Source organism: Dromaius novaehollandiae, chromosome 7 (genome assembly GCF_036370855.1).
Source record: "Dromaius novaehollandiae isolate bDroNov1 chromosome 7, bDroNov1.hap1, whole genome shotgun sequence".
NCBI classification, from domain to species: domain Eukaryota; kingdom Metazoa; phylum Chordata; class Aves; order Casuariiformes; family Dromaiidae; genus Dromaius; species Dromaius novaehollandiae.
The window spans coordinates 9,088,363-9,109,666 of record NC_088104.1 but is presented as its reverse complement, the minus strand read 5'-3'; the positions used below and the strand labels follow the sequence as shown (position 1 = coordinate 9,109,666).

The 21,304-nt window shown below is 41.6% G+C and overlaps 2 protein-coding genes and 1 long non-coding RNA gene across 8 annotated transcripts in view; 1 reads left to right on the top strand and 2 right to left on the bottom strand.

Moving 5' to 3' along the window:
- The window catches only part of LYPD1 (LY6/PLAUR domain containing 1), a 17,831-nt gene extending 14,374 nt beyond the window's left edge, over positions 1 to 3,457 (bottom strand). The window contains exons 1-2 of the mRNA XM_064514636.1: positions 3,117 to 3,457; positions 2,234 to 2,371 (exon numbers count right to left, since the gene is read on the bottom strand). Of these exons, the coding sequence (XP_064370706.1) occupies positions 2,234 to 2,371; positions 3,117 to 3,168 (190 nt within the window). The 5' untranslated portion in view covers positions 3,169 to 3,457. The remainder of the gene's footprint in view (positions 1 to 2,233; positions 2,372 to 3,116) is intronic.
- Positions 2,289 to 21,304, top strand: LOC135328834 (uncharacterized). Its single transcript, XR_010389923.1, has 3 exons — positions 2,289 to 2,411; positions 17,064 to 17,381; positions 19,915 to 21,304. It is a non-coding gene; the product is annotated as an uncharacterized LOC135328834 (long non-coding RNA).
- NCKAP5 (NCK associated protein 5) overlaps positions 4,936 to 21,304 on the bottom strand; it is a 254,060-nt gene continuing 237,691 nt past the window's right edge. For all 6 annotated transcript variants that reach the window (XM_064514629.1, XM_064514631.1, XM_064514632.1 and 3 more), the window contains one exon: positions 4,936 to 6,577. In XM_064514629.1, the coding sequence (XP_064370699.1) occupies positions 6,296 to 6,577 (282 nt within the window). In that variant the 3' untranslated portion in view covers positions 4,936 to 6,295. The remainder of the gene's footprint in view (positions 6,578 to 21,304) is intronic.

The window sequence follows — 21,304 nt, the reverse complement described above, 5'->3', positions numbered from 1 at the left end:
AGAAAACTTCTTTTAAAAGCAAGAGCTTTTTACTTCTTTACTATATTGCAAATCAGTTTCTTCATAGGAGTAAGTACAAGTTACATAGCCCTGTATGTCCAAATCTATTAGAATGGCTCCAGTTAGAATTTTCAATGTGTCACGGTCACATTGGCCAGTCTGCAACCCTGTTTGCGACTCTGAGAAAACCTGCCTGACTGACTAAACCCATGGCATGTATCTAGGCTGTTTCTTAAGGTATTCACAGGTATGTATGTGCACATGTGCATATATACTTATCCAAAAGATTTGCACTTCTTTATTCTATGAGTGGTTTAATTGACTGAAAACAGTCTAACAGTCACCTGAAGGGAAGCTTACAGATATGTTGCTGGAAGGCCAATGCAGCTTGAGTTGTATTGAAATAAAAATGTGAAGGCATCAGGGAAGAGGTTAAAAAAGAAAAAAAAGTGTTAAGAATAAAGTGAGAACAATCTTTTAAAAAACAAAAAAACCAAAAAAACAAAGAATTACATTTGTCTACATACCAGTTTGACAGTGCTTCAAGCAGCCACCTCATCCATTCAGACCTATTAAAGTTACTGTAGAGGATTTGGTGCGCAGGTGGCAAAGCCCTTACACTTGCCTTCAAACATTCATCTAGAAGCACCCAGAATTTCAAAGTACCTTACAAGCCATAACTGTATCACATCACCTCTACCTGCGCTGAGTAAGCTTGAAATAAAATACTCAGATAACGTTTATCTCAAGGGAGACTAATCTTCCCTTAAACATATCTCTCTTCCTTCTAAATTTTCTTCTGTTTTACAGAAGAAGCATTGTCAGCCTAGATGACACCATGCACAGTGAGACAAAGTGCCCACAGTCAGCTACTGCTGACAGGTACCTAACAAAAATTGTTACGATTTTTCCATGATTTGCAATATAGTGATCTGTAACTACCAGCACAAGTGGAACTACCTGATTGATTAAGTAACTTGAAAATACTAATGAATGGCTTTTCTAACACAAAAGAAACAATGTTACAGTTCAAGACTCATGGCTGCACACATTTCCTACCAGTAGAGGATATCTGCTGTTACTGAAGGACTGAGTGAAGGAGGACAGACTACAGCTTGATTTATATAAACATCGTAACAGTCCTGTACAGCCACAAACTCCATGCTCTAAAGCATTGCCCTCAGTTGCAAGTTGCTCTGTAATAGAGAGCAGTTTCCCCCTAAATCACAGTTCTGATGTCCAAGTCTTCTGCCTTTTGCTCCTTAAGTCTACCACTTGGTACAGAGGTTGCATCTAAACTGAGGTATACCACCGAGTTACTATCGCACCCTTTTTATGTCTACAAACATCTTAAGGGCTATCTGAAGTAAGAGCAGGAAGCTAAATGAACTAGAAATCACACAACCATCTCCTTGTTACTTCCCCTAACCCAGAAGTCTCTAATAAAGTTGTGGTCTTCTATTAACTTAGATGGTTACAAAACAACTTTGTGCTCTAAAACCCAAGACAATTCTCTCAAAATCTTAAATGATGAATAAAAATTAAAAAAAAAAAAGTATAGCACAGCTCAAAAGACAAGAGGGGAGAGAAGCAGGATCACAGCTTGCTTCCTCTTGAAAACATTGATCTCCAGATAGGCTAACTTAAAATTAATTACAGTAAGGGAAAAGCCCCCTCAGACTTAGAAAAATCAGTATAGCCCAGCTGTGCTCCCTGAACTCCAAAAAAGTGTTCTTTATAGCCCTCTCCCCCTTGATGTTTTCTTTTACGGATGGAAGTATGGATGACTACACTTTCCTTCCCTTAAAATGAACCTTTAGAGTATGTGACCTGCTAGAGTAAATAACAGAAAGGAGGGAGTTACTAATTTAATGCTCTTCCCTTCTATCCCTTGGGGAAAAATCCCATGTAATTAACTGTAATGAGATTAAACTAACTTGTTGTTATTAATTTCCCAGTGCTGGGAAACTAAATCTGAAACCCATAAGACCACATATTAACAGCTTTATCAACATTCAGTTTGGATACTTCATTTTTTACCAGTTTTAAAGGGAAATGATTAACTTTATTGGGTTACAAAGTTGCTCAGAAGTTTGGGAAATTGAATCGGAAGCCCCTTTCAGCAGGACTGCACTGATGTACCTTCCTAGCTGGAGACTGTGAACACACAGAGCCAAAAGCAACAAATGGCAACCAATACAAGCTAACAGGAGTATAACCATTAAATTCTTACCAAAACTTTTTTCCATTACTTCTTTCTGACACATGTCTTGAACGTTGACGGTGCAATTCACGATGAACTCCGGCGCAGAGCAGTCATTGTTCAGCTGGAACTCTTCGCACTGGTAGCACTGTATTTGCAGACCGAAGCCTAGAACAGACAGAGTTTTGCTCAGAATAACAACAAAAAGGTAAGTCTTGCAGAATCAACATGTGCCGGAACGGCTGCTTATCCTTTCCACCTCTCATTTTTGCTGGTGCTAAACATTTAGCGGCTCAGCTGAAGCTTGGCTTGGGGGGGCACTACCTCAGCCCTCTCGGTCGAGGCGGTGCCTCCTGCACCGGGCACCCCGCGCCGGCGGGGACTCCGGCCGCTGCAGCCCCGCGGCGCCCGGCGGAGAGGCGCTCGCCAGCAGGCGGCGGGGCAGCAGCCCCGGGCCCGGCCGCGGGGGTGTCCGCGGCAGCGCGGGCGATCCGTGCTCCGGCGGGAGCAGCCCGGCTAACAGCGACGCTTCCGCGCTTATCTGTGCCGACGGGTTCACTTAGCTACTAATTAATTACAAATGATTTAATTACTATTTTGCCATGCACAATTACAGCTGCGGAGCATCCTTCACCTCCCTCTTTTATCATGCAAACGAGGCGCTCCGCGGTCCCCAGGAGCCGCCCGGCGCCGGCGGCGGGGCCGTGCCGAGCGCTGCGCTGCGCTCCGCGGCGCGGCGGCTGCCCGCTGCCCGTCGGGGAGGCTGCCCGAGCCCCGCGGCCCCCCCGACGGCAGCAGCCGGGCCGAGCCGGCCGCCCGGGGGAGGCGTGCGCGGCGCTGGGGCCGCGGCGGCGCCGCCCGCAGCCCCGCGCTGGGTGGGGGGGGGGGGGGGGCGCGGCGCGGAGCCCCCTACCTGGCCCCAGGCACCATCCGCAGAAAGTTGCGGCGAGGAGGAAGAGCCGCATCCTCCCGCAGCCGCCGCCGCCGCCGGGCTGGCGGGCAGGCGCCGAGGGGCATCGGCGGCAGGCAGGCAGCGGAGGCGCCGCGCGCTGCTGCCGCTTCCCCGCGCCGCACAGCGGCGCCCCGGGAGCGGGCGGCGGCGCCCTGCCCTGCCCAGCCCCGCGCTCCCGCCGCGCCGGAGTTGCGCGCCGAGACTGAGAGAAACCGGGCGAGCGGCGAGAGCTTGGGGGGGCGGCGGCTCCCCCTCCTCCTTCAGCACCATGTGACGCCGGCGGAGCGGGGCGGGGGGACCCCGCCAGCCGCCCGCACCCTCCTCCCCGGCACGCGGCGAGCGAGGGAGAAAGTTTAGAGACGGCGGAGAAATCCCCGTGTCCCCCCGTCACGCACACACGCCCGGCCGCCGCCAGGCTCGCGGCGCTCCCAAGTCCCGCGGCGCTGCGAGGGGCCCCCGAGCCCCCGCCGCTGCTCGCTCGCCCGCTGCTCCCCGACGGGCGCGGCGAGGGGCCGCACCGCCTGCCCCGGGCGGCGGCTCTGCCCCGGGGGGGCCCCCGCCCGACACCCCCCCTCCCCGGGGGCTGGCGGGGCGCGTGTGTGAGAGGGGCAGTTACGCGTCTGGTCCCGCACGGCACAGACGGGAGGCAGCGAGCGTGTGCGGGTCCGTGGCAGCGCCTCAGCCCCTCCCGCCCGCGGGTCTCCACGGCCCTCCTGGCGGGCGGCGTCCCCTCTCCCCCACTCCGCCCCAGAAAGGGAATTAAAGCGTAAAAACACGGGTGCGAGGAGATTTAAGTGCTGCGCGCGAGCGGCATGTACGTGCGCGAGCGGGAGACGCGGCAAGCCCCAACCCTCCCCCCCTCCCCCCCCCAGCGGCGGGCACGGGGCTTGGCGTGCCGGGGACTGCCAGCGCCCGCCCCTCGGTGCCTGCCGCTGCCGGGGTGCCACAGCCGCCTGCCCCAGGGCCGCGCGGCGCTACGGGCGGGCGGCGGCTCGGGAGCCGGCCGCGCTGTGGCAGGCCTCGCGCGGGCTCTGGGCACCGCTCCCCGGCAGCGGGGCGGTCTGAGGCGGCGGGAACCGTTAGCGGGGCGGGGCGGGCTGAGGCGGCGGGAGCCGTTAGGCGAAGGGGGGCGGAGCGAGCTGAGGCGGTGGGAGCCGTGAGCGGAGGGGGCGGGGCGGGCTGAGGCGGCGGGAGCCGTTAGCGGGGAGGGGGCGGGCTGAGGCGGCGAGGAGCCGTTAGCGGCGGGAGGGAGGCGGGCAGGGGCGGCGGGAGCGGTGGGGAGCTCGGCGTCCCCGTCAGCCGGGCGGGGCAGCGCTCCGGTCCTCTCAGACGGCGCTTTCCAGTCTGTTTTAACCCAGCCCGAGAGGGTGACTCGTTCCTGCCATCCGAAACCCAAGTATTTCTCTTTATTTCAATACCTTGCTAATAAAAGAGTCCGGATTAAGCGTAGCTTACTTTTTAGTGGCCGCGTCCCGATTTCATCTATCTGCACATGTAGTTTTGAAGCAGGGGAAACTAGCTGATTTGAAAGGGAAACAGTTTGCTCAAGGTTTTGTACGCATATGGCATCAGGTAGCTGATAGCCTTCCCCTGCACAACCTATCTAGGCTCTTGTTTGGCAATGCTTACTTCCCAGAAACATCTTCATCAACTATTTTTTTTAAGTTGATAAATTAAAAAGTTCCAGTAAAATTTACTGCAATGTGTAATACCAGTCCTGTATATATATATATATATATATATATATATATATATATATAAATCTCTCTTTACAAATAGATTTTTGAGAAGAGTTTTATTTAAGAAAGATGTTTCGAAGTCAAAAAAGACAATGCAAGTTTACGGCAGAAATTACTTTAAAAAGTAACAAATTGCACAAAATATTAACACTGATCATACAATATCATTTCAAAGATTAACAAGCATGTGCTAAAGAAACTGTAGAGTCTAGAAATATCCCAAATATATCTAGTTTACAGATTGCTGTACAAAAAGCAGTTATAAATACTTCACAACTAGAAAAAATACACAGAACCTTTGAAATAGACTTTCCCTTACATATAAACAGTCTTTGTAGAAAAACAAACAAACAATACACACCAATCCCCCGGCTCCTAGATATGTTTGAACTAGTACTGGTTAGCACCAACATCCTTTTTAAGTATCGCACAAATAGGAGTTCCAATTTTTTTAGGGTTTACAGTAAGTAAGACCAAATTAGAGACTACAAAAGGATACCACCATATGCTACATTCAGAAATTCGTATGAAATGATTACAGAGGAGGTGGAAGTAGATGAACTGTGTTGCAGTCAGAATTAAAGGCTAGTTTGTGTGGGTCTCATTCATACTTGACTCCCATTTGCTTGAGCAGTGAGTTACTTTGATCCTGATCTTTCAAATAGTTATGCACATGATTTATGAAGTCAATTCAAATGCATATGTACTAGCAGGATCAGGCCTTCTAACCTGTTCATTTTCTCACTGTGCCAAAAGTCAAAAATCTTTTTAAATAAGACACCTGCTGTGAAATTGTAATAGCTAAAATGCATACCTCCCTAGAGAACATACATGAAATTGCACTAAAAATAAAAAATAAAATGTTTTATAAAAGGGAGACCAAGAAAGTTTATTACAGACAATTTGGCAGGCTCAGGTTTATAATAAACGCAGTGTTTCTACATACAGTTTTAAGACTAGAACAATTATAAATTTTTTTTTTTAAATCCACTAACTTTTCCTGTTAATATTAACATCAATTCCTTTAAGTTAGTAATCTGCCATTACAGAAGCATAGCACCAATTTAAAATTTATTGCTGTCATTTATCCCTACAAATATATTTTTCCAAAAAATTTACATCTATACAAATATTCATAAAAGTGCAAAATTAAGACATTTCTGTGGAACAGCTTGTTCTGTTCAATTTTCAGTCTCATGCATCATGATGAATGCAGTCTTGCCTTTCTTATTGCTGTGTCATGACCAAAAAAAAAAAAAAAAAAAAAAAAACAGGAATACCCTGCTGTGAATACAACGATTTAGAGTGAGAATTTTCAACAATTGTCTCTTCTCCCCCTTTCACTTCCCACTTTCTTTCAGCTCCGTAAGTGCTCCATTCACAGCCCACTGGAAGGTGTCTTTATACATCATTAGAGCCTTGGCTGGCACAAGAGGAGAAGCTATCATATAAAGAATCACTCAAGGATTCCAAATTGTCTACGTCCTGCCTATCTGAGTTATTTAAGGAAGCCTCTTCTTTCTTTCCATTTTCTTCCTTTTGTCCTTCAACCTTGTTCAGACAGTTCTTCTCTTTTTCTAATAAAAGTACGTTATTGCTGTTAAATTTATTGAGGGACTCCAGGGAAATTTTAGATAATCTATTCTGAGAATCTTCTTCTGTTTCTTCAGTTTGCTTCGATTTCTGAAATAAGAGTGGAGAATATTAGAAACATATTTCTTACAAAAAAGTTATCCTACTGTAGGTGGCTAATTACTATCTTTCAAAGTTCATGGGGTTCAAGGAAATAGACTATTAGATGCTTAAATCTCTGTTATAATTAAATGGAATAATAATGTCCATTTTAGGACAAGTCCTATCTTTAATGATTTTGCTGAGACAAATAAGACTCCATTTCCAAAACAGTTAAGTGCCGTCAACATTTTAAGTAGCAGATCCTGGAATCTGTATGTGTAACATATCTTCAGCAGCTTCACATTAATTTACATCTTCTCCTTTAGGAAATATTTTTTTTTGGCATGTTTAAATGGGTATTCATCTATGAATAGAGTTCGCATTCTGGAAAAAGAAAAAAAAAAGCGCAGTAGACGTGTTCAGAGGAGAAAACAGCATTTCCCGTAAGTTATGGATACAAGTGAAACTTGCTAGAAAATAACCTAACATTTTGCATGTGTAAGCCTATTGATTTCCATGAACCCAAACCCTCTCTAATAGAAAAGAAAGCAACAAGACAGGAAATTACACCGGACTGGTCCGATCCCCATAGACCAGAATCAATCAGATATTGGCGAGGTCTGCTTTGGGAAGTGTTGTAATTCTGTTGGAACACCGGACAATGTATTAGCACATTATATTAAAAACGCACAGTAGGATTATATAAGAGTAATTTTATCCCTTTGTTAGCTACAGTCTTTTCAATCAGAGATCTGACCAAGGAATAGTTGCTTAGGGAGAAGTTCAATAAAAATAACCAGCCTTTCATATATAAGCTTTTTTTAAAATCTGTGCAACTCCTGTTACAGATAATATTATCACAGAAATATGAGATAACATGCAGCATTTTATAGGACTCTCAGACAAGACACAGGACTTTTGAAATATACTGTCAGAGTGCAAGCCATTCCTTATTTTTGGTATTACTATTCGGTAGCAAAGACTGAATTAGTAAATTACTGTCAATCCAGTACATTATTTTGGTTTAGATAAAAAGATGAAAATTTTTTAAGCTCACTAAAGATACAGCATGACCAGATACATTGATGATGTGGGTCATTAAATATACAGTTGGAAAGCGTCATTAGAAATTGTGGAAAAAATCAAGTTTCAAAGAAGCCAAATTTTGTGCCTGCTGTGTTGCTAATCCTTAGAAATCTTGGGCAAGAGGAAGACATATTATTACATAGTATAATGGCTTGTTTTTATGGCTAGTTAGATAAAAATTGAAATGCCTATCTAATGAAGTTTATGCTGTGATCTTGTCATATTTAATAAGCTAACAGTGTCTGGTTTAGGCTACTATTTGTATCAAATGTTTCCGATAAACTTAAGTGAAGCAGTAAGAGCTGTTAGCCTTAGTAAATGGAACTCTTCTGTTTGGTTCATTAGTTAATGTACAGTCCAAAACAGTTCTAGGGGACGTTACGTTAAATGCTGATTTTAGATGAGAGTTAAAACTAAGGTCTTTAATATCTGTAATAACAGTATTTTCTGAAGTAAAGGAATATAACCCTTGGTAATAGGGACAAATATGAGTTTAGGACACTTGAATAGAAATTCCCTACAATTTCAGCTTTAAAAGTTCTTTTCTTTGCCCTCATTTAACATATGATACATTATTACTGAAACAGAACAGTTGCTTCACTTCTGTGTATGCCAGGTGAGGAAATTCTCAGACATAGCATCAATAAAATACATACTAGTACTTTTTACTCTTCGGAATACTAAATCTAAAATACTCTATCCTATGAACGACTAAATGATTTTTTTTCTTTGTATACATTTTCCCCACTTCACAGCTTTTTATTTGGATAAATTGAATCTGGCTGCTTAGCACAGACTTGGGTCTGCAAAAAGTCAATATGGTGTTAGTAAAGTCTATGATAAAACTCTTATTGATTCCAATGGGGGCCAATTGCAACTCTTTGGTACAAGGAGCTAGGGAGACCTATGGTATTTGCTGCATAGAGCATCCTAGGTGAAGTATCAAAATAAGAGCAAAATCGCTGGCTGGCTGAAGGATAGATTTAAGATACAGGATAGACTGGCATGAACTCATCAGTGTACTCTACATATATATAGTATCAGCAGTTTATTATATCCTGCAAACACAATCTGAACTAAAATCCTATTTTAATCACACTCTAGTTTGTCATTTAATGTAAGGCTAACAGCTAATAAAACATACCAGAACAACTGCAGGGAACAAAATTAGTCACTAAAAATTTTAAGAAAAGTCATTGAACCAAGTGAAGTTGAAGTGAAGCCCATCAGCAAAACCCATTGGCAAAAAAATATACAGAGTGGTGACTGGTTTGATAGAGACTCATAAATTTGATGCATGTAAGTGTTACTAGCATATAACACCTACTATTATGCATCAAGAATCAAAGGAAAAAGTATTTTCAAAAGTCGTAGCAACTTTTATTATTAAAATAGAGACAATATTTGTATTCAGAAATTACAGATGTTTTAGAACATACAGTTGCCCTTGTTAGATAGGTCATAATGCCCACTTAAATCATTTTGTCAACGATACTCTATCTTTTCCTTTCTTTAACACATTACTGTAATAGTATGCAAGACAAATGTATTGTGTAATAATGCTCATCTGATCTGGCAACTAATACTTTGGGCTTTTTTCACTCGATAGTAGTGTAATCTATCTGCTTATGACATACTGTTTCATACATAGTATTATTCTAGCAACTAGGGCCAAATATTGTTAGTTTTATAATCAAATAAAGCTGGTCATCTAGACTGGACTTCTGGATAGAGAATATTAATATGTGAAAACTGTATGAAGATATCAGATGTTCAGTAAGAATTATCTTTCTGCATTTTCATTAGCAGTACAGTTGCACTTAAGTAATCTGTTAAATTACATCATATTTGGAATAAAAAGTCATATAATGCTCCTTGAAATATGGAAGTAAACTCATTCACGTCCTGAACCCCCACAAGCAAAAATAAATACAAGTTTAAGCATAAATATTAACATGAGAAGCTCCATAATCAACAAATCATTCTTTGTCCAGAGTAATAAAATAATGTACATTCCTAGAGGTGAAAGGTCATTAATAATATTTATAAACTTGGTGTCTCAGAAAGAAAGTTAACTCCTGTTCTTTAAAAATCTTTCCTCTAGTAACTAAAGCTACAATTTGGAAAAAAATTACCAATGAGTGTTTAAAGCCATCCTTATTTAAGTTTCTTAGTTTTCATGACAGTCACAAGAGCTGTTGCATGCATAAAAAGGCAAAACCAAAGCAACTATTATTAGAATTTGTTGATAACTTGTGTAAGTAGGTGGCTAAATTCTATCTTTAGTTTTATTCATTTTCATCTGTTACTGACCTTAGAAACAGAGACACAGATAACAGAGAACAGGGGTTAGGCCAAAGATGTTAGTTTTGTGCATTTTAAAGTAATTGGTTTGCTAATGCACTTCAGTGTCATACGAATGTGAGTGGCTTTTCCTGCAGATGAGGAACATTTGACAGCAAGCAGACACATAACATATTCAAGAGAACTGGGTGAGATTTGGTAACAGCGTACAGAGCACCTAACCTCTAGGTCACTGGTTCCAATCAAATCTTTTCTGTGTTAGTAGTGACCAAAAATGCGTTACGCAGGAGCCTTTCTGACTGACTCTCGTGTAACGCTGGTCAGTGGCCAGACTTCCCGTGTAGTGAACAGGTCATCTTATCACCAAACAAAACGAAAAGTACTTAGTGATTGTGTTCAGTGTTGCTAGAAGAGATGGGAAGAACAGTACATTACTGCTCTCAGACATGACTCTTCTGAGAAATAATACTTAAAGTTGTTTCAGCCTAAAGATGTTGACTTTGCTGCTGACTGGTCTGTACCTGTTCTGTGAATAACTAGGCTGGCTGTTGCATCAAGTGTGGTCACTTACATGTCTTCCCAACTATTAGCTTCATGGTAAAGATAGAAAGATACAGTCACAGATTTTGGCATAAACCAAAATCAGCGCAGGGCAGAGAAGTCACACTGGGACTTTCACAGTGCCTTTGTAAAAGCATTGGGCCATCATCCTAGAGCAGATCAGTTTATAGCTTATTTTACTTATGCTAACTATGTCTTCCATATAGAAAATCCCCAAGCTAATCGTGCTATGAACAAGTGCTACTCGTGTATACTACCCCATATTTATAGCCTCTGGGTAGGGAGGGCATTAGTTGTTCTTGCCTGTGTAAGCAGAAAGCATCCCACCACTGCGGAGTTTCTTAGCTAGTCAGTACGGGATGCTTTGTACTACCTGAGAGCAGTTGTCAGAAGAGACTCTATCTGACATACTACAGACGTTTGTTAGGAGTCACATCACTTCAAAATAAACTGATGAGTCAGGAAACAGAATGCTGTTGGCATCATCCTAAAGGGACTAACTAAAACCCATTAGTGATACAATAAAAGCCGGCATGTCACTTCAAGCGCAGCAAATGAGGAAAACAAAGCTAGCCTGCAGTTACACTGTTACGTTATAAATAGGTGCTATTTCTACATTTACATCAAATTAGATCTTTTTTTAACTTTAAAAACAAGAGGCTGCGTGTGGGTAGAAAGCATTTCCGGTGCTGTGTGATCAAGGACTAGTCACAGTTGCAGCCCTTAGGAAGGGCACAAAGACTTTGCAAGTCTAATGGAAAGGAACAGGGGAGGGTGGGGTAGTTGTAGGTACGAAGGGCTCGTAGTTGGCATGCCGAAGGATTTCAGCAGCAGGTCCGCTTCTTGTATATAATAATGTGCAGAAGCTCTGACTGCCTGGAAACCAGGCCATGCTTATAGGCAACGCCAGAGCCAAGAATTAGCAATGAGCCTTCCTGCAGGATAAATGTATTTTCCAGCTGTCTAACTTTAGTTACCCAGCAGTTTAAGGGGCTCAGAATCAGTTACACACAAGACTAAAATGAACTTTATTTATGTCTCTCATGCACAGGGCAATTTAGTTTTTAGATTAACACAAAAGCAAAAAGGGCATTGCCTCAAGTGAAGTATAACTGTGAAACACTATTGGGTAAAAACAACTAAATTGCTATGAGAATTAAATATAGATCAACAAAGTCAATACTTAATTGGTATAACTCAAGGCCTTTCATTTCAGATCTGATCTCTAATAGGAGGTACACAGTATGCTCACTATTTTTTTGGTTATTATTTAAAACTTCATTGTGAAGGAAAACAATTTTCTAGATTTTTACCTTTTTAAAAATTCTGTACCTTACTTTGGCTGTGCCTGTTCAAGATAATCTTGATCCCACAGAGCTACTTTTTACCAATTTAGATCCAGGCTTTTACTAATTTAGATGTTCTATAGTCCTGGAACTGCTGTGTATTTATGATGCAATGGGTCTAAGTGGGAAATGGCAGCTGAAGCCATTGCAGAGGTTACTCATATGATGTTCAGAAGGACTTTTCTAATATGTTCACAGCTTTTTCTTGTAAAATAGGTGTACTGAGATACAGAGCAGTATTCTGAGCAGGGAAATACTGGTGTAACCAGAAATAATGTCCCACTGAATGTGGTGGTGCTACATTACTGGTTCCCAGATTTCTGTGTTGTGTAGAAAGGTATAATGTGGAAATGTTTCATTTAGCTTTGAGCTATACCGTAGTAGCTTTCTTCAGAGAGGCAGGACAGAAAGCAATGGTAGTCGCTGACTAGAAAGTGAACCATCTCCAGCTCTCATTTAACCAACCTGATGAGACCATTAAGTCGACAAGTAGCACTCCGCAGTGCAAACAGTTGTACAGTCACATCCAGGAAGCTACAAAGGTGCAAGCTGTCACTGCGTGACCTCTGCTGTATGACAGCTGAGCTAAAAATGTAACGTTTGAACTTCCGTCGCTTTAAAGCATAACCTTAAATAATAAGTTAAGCCTTGCTCTCCCTTGTATATTGTCAGAAACTTTCATCTATTTTCTGGACTCACAGTAAAATAATTTTTGAAATAATGAATCATTTTTCTTTTTCCTGCTTGAGCAGAAATCCCATGATTATTTCGTTGTAACAGACAAAGACCTCAAAGAAACGCCATCAGATTTTCAGGATAAACAGTAAGTCCCAATTTCTTTTCCCAGAAAAAATGCATTGATATGAAGTATTTATAAGTTCATTAGTCTGTTCAGCAGTTTATGAGAAAACAATACAAACATAGGTAAACACCATCCACATACAACATTACGGGTAATATAACAATGAAAACAAAACCAAAGTTTGCCGACTGTATTTAGGACTATAACAACCTACAAATGTGGAGCAGTTTTGATGGTCCTGAACTGTAAGTAAATAACTGTAAAGGAAATAAACGTTATTAGCACAAACTGTATATGATTCATAACTGCAGATCTGGACAAAATAGCTACTGCTTAATGAATAGCTGACTGAGGAGTTGAGACTTACATTGTGGCTTGAATCCTTGTGTGGTTTGGAAGATAAAAGATATTTTTAGTGAGCTAAGCCTTATGCTTTTAAAAAGCACAATTTTCATAAAAGGATGAGATGACTATGTGCATGCACTTGACTAATGCCAAGAATATCATCTTCACAATTCAGCAAAGTACCTGATTGTTTTGTTGATATGGCAGACTTTGACCTGATTAGGTATACACCAACCCTCTTTGAAATTTTGCATAATTTAATAAATCAGGAATTTCAGGTCCCAATTTCCAAGTCAGGTAAATCTTTTTACTCTCTGCTCAGTTATGAGCTGAATGTCACAAGTGTGGGTTGTTTTCTCTCAGTGCCCTGGAGTGGCTACTGCGTGCATCCACTATGCCTAGACAAATTTATTTAAAACTAAATAAGAAAATGTAATTTTAAGTGGAATTACCTTGGAAAATGGTCACAATGTATTAATATACAGGTACTCAGTCAAGTGTGTTAGGGGGAGTTATTAAAAAGAAAAGCAATTAAACGCCGCTACTTTCTCCGGAGTGTAATCAGGGCCTCACACTGTTCACACTGGTGGAATCACCAATTTTGCTTCTCGCAGAGGGACTCTACCCACTAAAAGCAAGGCTTACTGCAATCACACGCTCATCACAAGGTATTAAGGAAAAAATATCCATGGTGAGAAAGGAGGCTGAAATTCAGTTTTTAGAATCTGAGAGACTGAAAATGAACAAGACATATATAGGATACACTTTATATTTCAGAGATTTTTTTTAGCTTTACTCTTGGAGGGAGTTAAGTAACAAAATGGTTCCGATTTTCTAGTGATGGGAAAAAATCGCAGTAAAAGAAAAATTAAAGACTGAAAAAAGATTGCTGACAAAGTAATTGAACTTGACTTAACCATTTAAAGTTCAATACTACTCCCTGACAGAATTATGTTGAGGGTTATGTTGCCAGTGATAACCTACTGAATGCTAGTGGATTCCTTATTATTCCTAAATAACTTTACTGTTTTATTCTTCATCAGATTTTATCTTACCACACAGCATTTCAGTATACTCAGGTTTGCCCTACTGAGGTGTTACCTTAATGTATGGCTGCTTAAAGTATGTACGGCTTGTTTCAGTAAAGTTGGACTTTGTAAAAAGGGGGCTACAATTTTATCATAAATTAGAAGTTTGGAGGATTTTTTTTAAATCAGGATATATATTTAGAGTTGAATCAAGAAGCAGGAAAAATGCATAGTTGAAGAAAGATTTTTGAAATTCAAAAGCAGCACTTAGAGAAACAAATTCTATCCTATATTAGACAGAGCAAAAAAAAAAAACCCCTCTCAAATCCAGTAAATGCAGGATCATGCTCATACAATGTATAATCTCGGTGACATTTTCAGCAATCGGGGTCATTTTTCTGTATGGCTGAACTACTGTTAGACTACTGTTCCTGAGTATTAACTGTGTTCTCACCTGTCTCCATCTTCCACCTTTGGCTTTTTTGAACAAGTCTATTTATTTTGGTAATTACAAAGACATTTATCCTCTCAGTTGCTAGTGATGTCTGAGTTCCTGGCCTGTAATGTCTGTCTGTCAGTCACCCAGCATACTGATGGAAAATGGAATTGCACTTCAGGACTGTACTGTACATGGTAATTGGTGGTGTGTAACGATTTTTCACACTAGTAGTCCTCTCTCTTGAGTACTGAACTAGATTCTCTTCAGGTTAGTCTGTGAATACCCAAAGCCCATCAGCTGATCTCATGGGAAGAAGGCAGAAGCAGCAGGTAGAGGGGAGCAATGTTAAGCAGCAGCACCAACAGCAAATCAGCAGTATAAAGTCTTGTGCAGACATAATTCTCCCAGCTATGAAAATCAGCTTGTTGTATGCGGTAAGGTGGATGCATCGTTTTCAGGGGAGTTCAGAGAGAGTCAGTCTCTGCTGGAAGATTTGCACAGGCAGGAAGGGGAATGTCCCTTCTTACAGGTTTTAAAGATGATTCATAGGAGCCATTTAAACAACAGGAGTGAACTCCACAGCAAATGGTTTTCTCATTTTTACCCTTTGAAGAGACAGCTGGGAAGAGAAAAACAATCTTCCCAGACCTATCAGTCCACCCCTGTGTGACTGCACATTTGGCTACTGTGGAGAGAGCCTCCATGTTATTTGTACATGGTGCATGGCTATCACCATATCTCTTGCGAGCTCTCACAAAGCAGAGCTACAGAGGTGAAAATTTTCACATTTGGAAGCAGGATTTACGACTAGAACTTCTTCATTCTTGACAAAGTCTGAATTAACAGGCTTAAACCCCTCACATCCCCAGCCCAACAAAATAGTTTCTTTTAGGAGCCCAAAATTCTCATTTTCCTTTTCCAGCTTTTAAACAGCTCTCTACACATCAGGGTTTTTTTTTTCTTCCTAATGAAACTCAATAAAAAACAGCACTGCCATTTCTTTCCCCTTCTGCAACTCATGGAAATCATTAATGAAGCTCCCTGGTGCGCACACCTCTCTCAAAAAAGGGATACAGCCTTCCCTGCGTGAAGGATGCGGGGCAGAGGATGCAGCTGGGCAGCCAGGTCACAGGCTGCACTGGCAAGTGCGGAGGAAGAGGCTATAGCCCATGTAGCCTTCCCAGTAAATCTGCTGCTGCCTGAACTCTTTGCGTACTGTTTTCTGATCCTGTGCAATGGGATTACAAAAGTTCCTGTGTAATCAGAGAAAACTGGGATAGGATAGATGCAAATAATGATGCCGGTTCCGTGACTCCACCTGCCGCCTCTTCAGCTGCCCTAGTGAGACTCTCAGTTTTCAGTACTGACTCAAACAAAGCATGAACTGCAGCACTGAAACATATGTTTAAGTTCATCCACCATCAGATCCTACATAAGAGTACATTTATTTACATGCATCTATGCAAACTATTTATCTTTGCTGTAGGGCAAAATATTTTGAGGGACAGAAGCACAGAAATCAGAGCAAGAGTTTCAGATAAAGGCTGCAGAACCAAATTGAAGTAAAAGGAGAAATCCTCTCTTGCAATTTTTAGCTTGTTTCATTATACTTAGTCGTATCAATAAAGAGCCCACAGTATAAGTCAGCTAGAAAATAAATGCTATGAGGGATGTTCCATTTTATGTGGTTTGAATTTGATTAGTGATTAGTCTTGGCGGTTTAAACCACATGGGAACAGTAATCAAGGTTTCTCTACTGCAGTTCTGTAACAACTGCAAAACACTGTTGGCTCATGTCCCGTAGTATGATGGGATATTAACCTAAAATCTAATTAATCTATGAATGAATTATGGTTCTAGAAATATACAGTATTATAATCAATTTTAAGTGAGTTCCTAACAGAAGATAAGATGAAGAAAAAGCTGTAAAATTACCAGAGGTTGATAAATTCTGTTTACCATGACTGATGATTTTTAGGGGGGATAATTTTACAATCCATCAAACTTTTGTCAGTTTGAGAATCACACTGCCAAATGTATGCAGTAAATTAATTTTTAAATTTACATATTTATTAAAAATCTTATTGAAAACAGCAGGAAGTAAGCCCTGTTTGAATAATAAAAATAACTTGTTATTCTACTGGAAAGAAAACAAAAAACAAACAACCTTCTATTACGGCCATTTTATAGTAAGGCAGTAATTATAAACTGCTACATGAATTAGTTAACCAGACAATGCATTAAATAGCCAACCAAAAATTAATCAAGAATTAAAAAAAAACCTGCTAGAAAATAATCAAGTAAAAAAAAATGCAAGTTAAAAGCTGAGAAATACATGGCTGATTTTCAGATTTGCTTGAGGACATTTTTCTTAACTCACAGGCCTGCTGGGATGGGAGCCAGATTCCCCGAGAAAGCACGGGCACCTGCAGGTGTCTACCTGCATGGGTTCCCCACTCAAGGTGCTGATAAGAAAAGGAGCTTTAGCAATCTGTTAGTGCGCTCTGCCACAGAAATGTGCCCAGTGCGGTGTGCTGCTGGCTCAGAAAATCATTTTGTGACTCCAGTCTACGTTTGTTCTCAGAGAATAGAAGTCGGCTGCAAGAACGTGTTAGAGCTGCACCCTGGACACCTCCTACTAAAAGCCAAACAAGAACCATAGAAACATCTGTTGAAGAGGGAAAAAAAAAGGCAACAAAGCAGCGAAGACATAGCATGTGCTAAGATGTGGCATAACTGACGAGAGCAAGAGCTACTTCCCCACCATTTATACAAAGGAGGAGGAAAAAAAGCGCCAAACAGTGGAACTGGGAAGCCCGGTGGTGTGATCAGGCAGCTCAGAGACCAGCGGAGCGGAGGTCCTGGCTGTGTCTAGTTGCAGAACCTCATTTCAATGCTACCTGTAAGTCATGTTGTTGTGATGCTTTTCTGATACAACTTTGATGCATTTGCCCCACAGCCTTGATTCCTGTGCTGCCCATATCCCAGAGTCATGCCACGGGAACCAAAAGAGCACTGGAGCCAGGGCTGATGTCCTCTTGGTTTCTTTCCCTGAGTCTTACCTCCATACTTTTTCCAGTTTTGCTTGATCACTACACTGCAGGTTCTACCCATTCCATACTCTCTTAAAATGCCTACTTTCCAAAATGCGGTTTCACATCAACGCATAAGCCATCAAGCCTGCATCCATCAGAACCGAGATGCTTTAACACCGAGAACTGTGTAACTATAACAATTGTGCTTCTCTCCTTGCTCAGCCCTCTCGCTTGCCTCCTGTTAGAGTGGTGTCAGGGAGCAGGCCTTTTCGTTTGATCTATGCAGCACCCAGGATATGTCTGAATATTAACGGTCGCCTGATATCCGAGAGAATCTGTGTCTTTTGGAGCATCTGACAGAGCTGTCAGTTACTAGCAGAAAGCAGTATGCCTGTGTCCGTGGTGACAATACTGAGGATAGAAACAGGCTAAGATTAGATTTAATAATTTAGTCGGTGGACTAAAATATATCTTGATGGACAAAAATATAGATTGGAACTAATCTCATATTTACCAGACAACTCAAGGATACAGTCCTGGGCAGTGACCCATCTGGATTAAGCCACAAAGAAATGAGAAAGACAAGACTACAGGAAGGAAGTAGGCAATTCATGTCATAAACAAACCCAGATTGCAGATGATATTCTCTTATCCCAGCTCTAAAGGATGATCAAAAAGAAACATCATTGTGAACAAGCAGAGCAGTGCTGGTACTAGGAAAAACACTGCTGGAGATACTGATGAAGTTCCCACAGCCAGGAGATTCATGAAATCTTCAGCTTGTCTCCTCATCAAATTCAAGCACAAATATATATTTTGATTAATAAACATATCAAAAATGGTGTGATCCGAGGGGAGTTTTAGTTTATTTATGGTTTTAGTTTTGCTGCTTTGTCCTTTAGATACATCTGTTTCAGGTCAAGAGAACCTCTAACCTACTTAGAGGTTCAGCCAGGCCCAGCAAATGCCCCTCAGCTGGATCTGGTAGGAGGCATTAGTGGTTGCAGAGGCTTTGTGAGGAACATAGTCTTGAAACAGAAATGAGTGAAAGATGCATGTGCCGGACACACCCTGCCCTTTCCACCTTTCCCTTCCCTAGATACCAGCAAGGTTCAAGCTAAGCAGCTAACAGGATCTAAAAGGCTGGTTAACTTTTGTGTTGAGTCCACCCAGGCTATAAAACCCCCCTCCTAGAATGTAAGACATGTTATTTTGACAAGGTGGTGGGGGCTTTTCCAGAGAAAGGAAGCACAGTGAAAATATACTGGGTATCACAATTCTGGGGGTCTGACCCCCCCCATTTGTCTGTGAGAAAATTTATCTTTAAAGGGAATGATGGAAGTAGGAACTCAGTGTGAGGAACCAGGCGCAGTCTCCTGCTCCCACTGCAGGCTTCCCTACAGTGGCAGAATAATGTAGTATTTTATATATTGATTCTGCTACAATTTATGTGTAAATACAGAAATGTGTAAGTGATGGATAGCCAGCCACCTGAGTGGATTTGCTGGACATATGTTTTAAAGGATTTATTGACCTCAGCAATACATAAATGTTACTGCAGTATTAACACTGCAAACTGTTGTAGATACTAGTAATATGGAACATGTTCCAATGCCTAAAATAAGGATTATAATATTGTTAATATAACAGGCCACTAGGAGGACTAAAATACAACTGGAATTCATGCACACACACTGCAGAGTTAATATGCGCTCATTTTTTCAATGACCAAATATGATATACACAGCAAACTTGGACAAAAATACAGAATTAGAGTGCTTAGGTTACATTAGCAAACTAATAATCTGAAAAGTTCTGTTGGAGAGGAACAGGCATTGGATGTTTATTGGAATACAAAAAAAAAATCTTTAAAATGTTATGTTCTTCCATGTTTTAAATCATTCAGGAATCAAACAGTTGTGAGAATTTAATAAAAACTGTCTCCACGCACAGACATTGTAATGAGGTCTACATGGACAGCAGCACTGCTGAAGAGAGCACAGTTCTGCTTACCCAAAATTCACTGTCGGATGTGGGTACGAATTTGTCTCTGCCATTCTGAAAATGCCTTAGTAAAGAGGCTATGAGTTTGCGGTTAGCCCTTGTGGTGCAAGATCCTATCCTACTCTTGATGAGAATATTAAGTGATAATGATTATTTGCTTAGCCTTGCTATAGGGCCTTCAAAGACCTCAAAGCAGACTGCTGGCAATACTGGGGTAAATCCTAAATGTAACTGGAGGTATTATTTATATTCTTTATTTAAAAAGGGGGAATTTAATCGCAGGAGAGGTTTAGTAGTTTGCACAGTCAGCCAGAACATTATCCTGATCTTCACAGTCCTGCACTCTAACTGCGAAGCTCTTTGTCACTATCTGAATATTTATTTTTTTCTTTGCAGCCAGAAAATTCTCCGTGGAGAGACAGAGGCCTGTGTTGTTCTCCTCACTAGAGAGCATCTGAAATGCAGTTCAACATACAGGACCTGGCATCTGCACCAGTACACGTGGTAGTTAATCAAATGTTTTGCACTGACTTCAGTAGACTTTGGATCAGACTCTTAATGCATTAGAGAGATAAATTATTTAACTTACTGAGTTCCCCTAGAAACAAAATATTGAGCTGCAAACAAAGCTAACAAACACCAAATGGGATACCATCTGCTGCAATGAACAGAACACGACCAGTTCCCCCCATGCTTGATATTCTTCCAAAATACAATCTGAAATAGGTTTGTTAAACTCCCAACTGCCTCACAAAATTGGCTTAGCACAGGTTAGCAAATGCTGATGCCACCAGCAACAGCAGGCCAGACTCTGATATATCAATTGAAGTTGTCTATGATTTTATTTCTGTTGGACTGCCCTGAATAAAGGCTGTGCGTGTCTTTCTGCATATCTTTAGCTATCCAGACGCTACGGAGAAGTTTCATGGTCTGTATCCTAGGGCTTATGGACACTGACTGGTTTCTGCTCCTGCATACATATGGATAATAGTTATCTATATAATGATGCATTCATAAATCCAGATCCTTCTAGCCTTTGACTTCCAGACTCCATGCCATACATCTCTCCATGGAACCAGGATACGGAAGCAAAAGAAACCCTATCTCCCACAGGAATGGCAGGAGCTACTTGAAATCCGGAGTCCGGACCATTCCCCTCTTGGTACCGAAGCTGGAGGCTGTGGTAGAGAACGAGTGTTCCTGAACACTTTCACAGGGACAGAAGGACGTTGCTCAGCTAACCGCAGTGCACGTATCACTAGGGGATGCCATCAATGTTAGCTCCCTTTCCACTCAGAAAATATACTAACTGAGCAACCAGGTGGTCTCTACATAATGGGAGAAAGAAAACCCAAACAATATTTGTCCTGTAGAACAAATCAGGAAGACGAATGCCTTCATACTTAAATTTCCTACATAGCCAGAGAGTTTGTCTTCTAGTATCAGCACTACAACTGATGAAACTGCCATGAGCTAACAGAGCTTCCAAAGACGATTCCGTTTTTATCAGATAACAAGAACAGGCTACTGCTCTCCACATCACTCAGCTGGTTTAGATGGTCACTGCTGCTCTTCTGCTGCCTCTGTTTTCATCACTGTGCTGCTAATGATGGCACAGTACAGATTCCATTTTTTTGCAGTCCAGCTTGTTTATAGAAATGCTGTATTACTAACAAACTCTTTGGTACTACTGCTTGTTACAGTGGTTATCAGCGACATGAAAAGAATGGATGTGCAAATAATAATAATAATAATAAAGTCTTTTAAGTTATATAGATGGTACAGT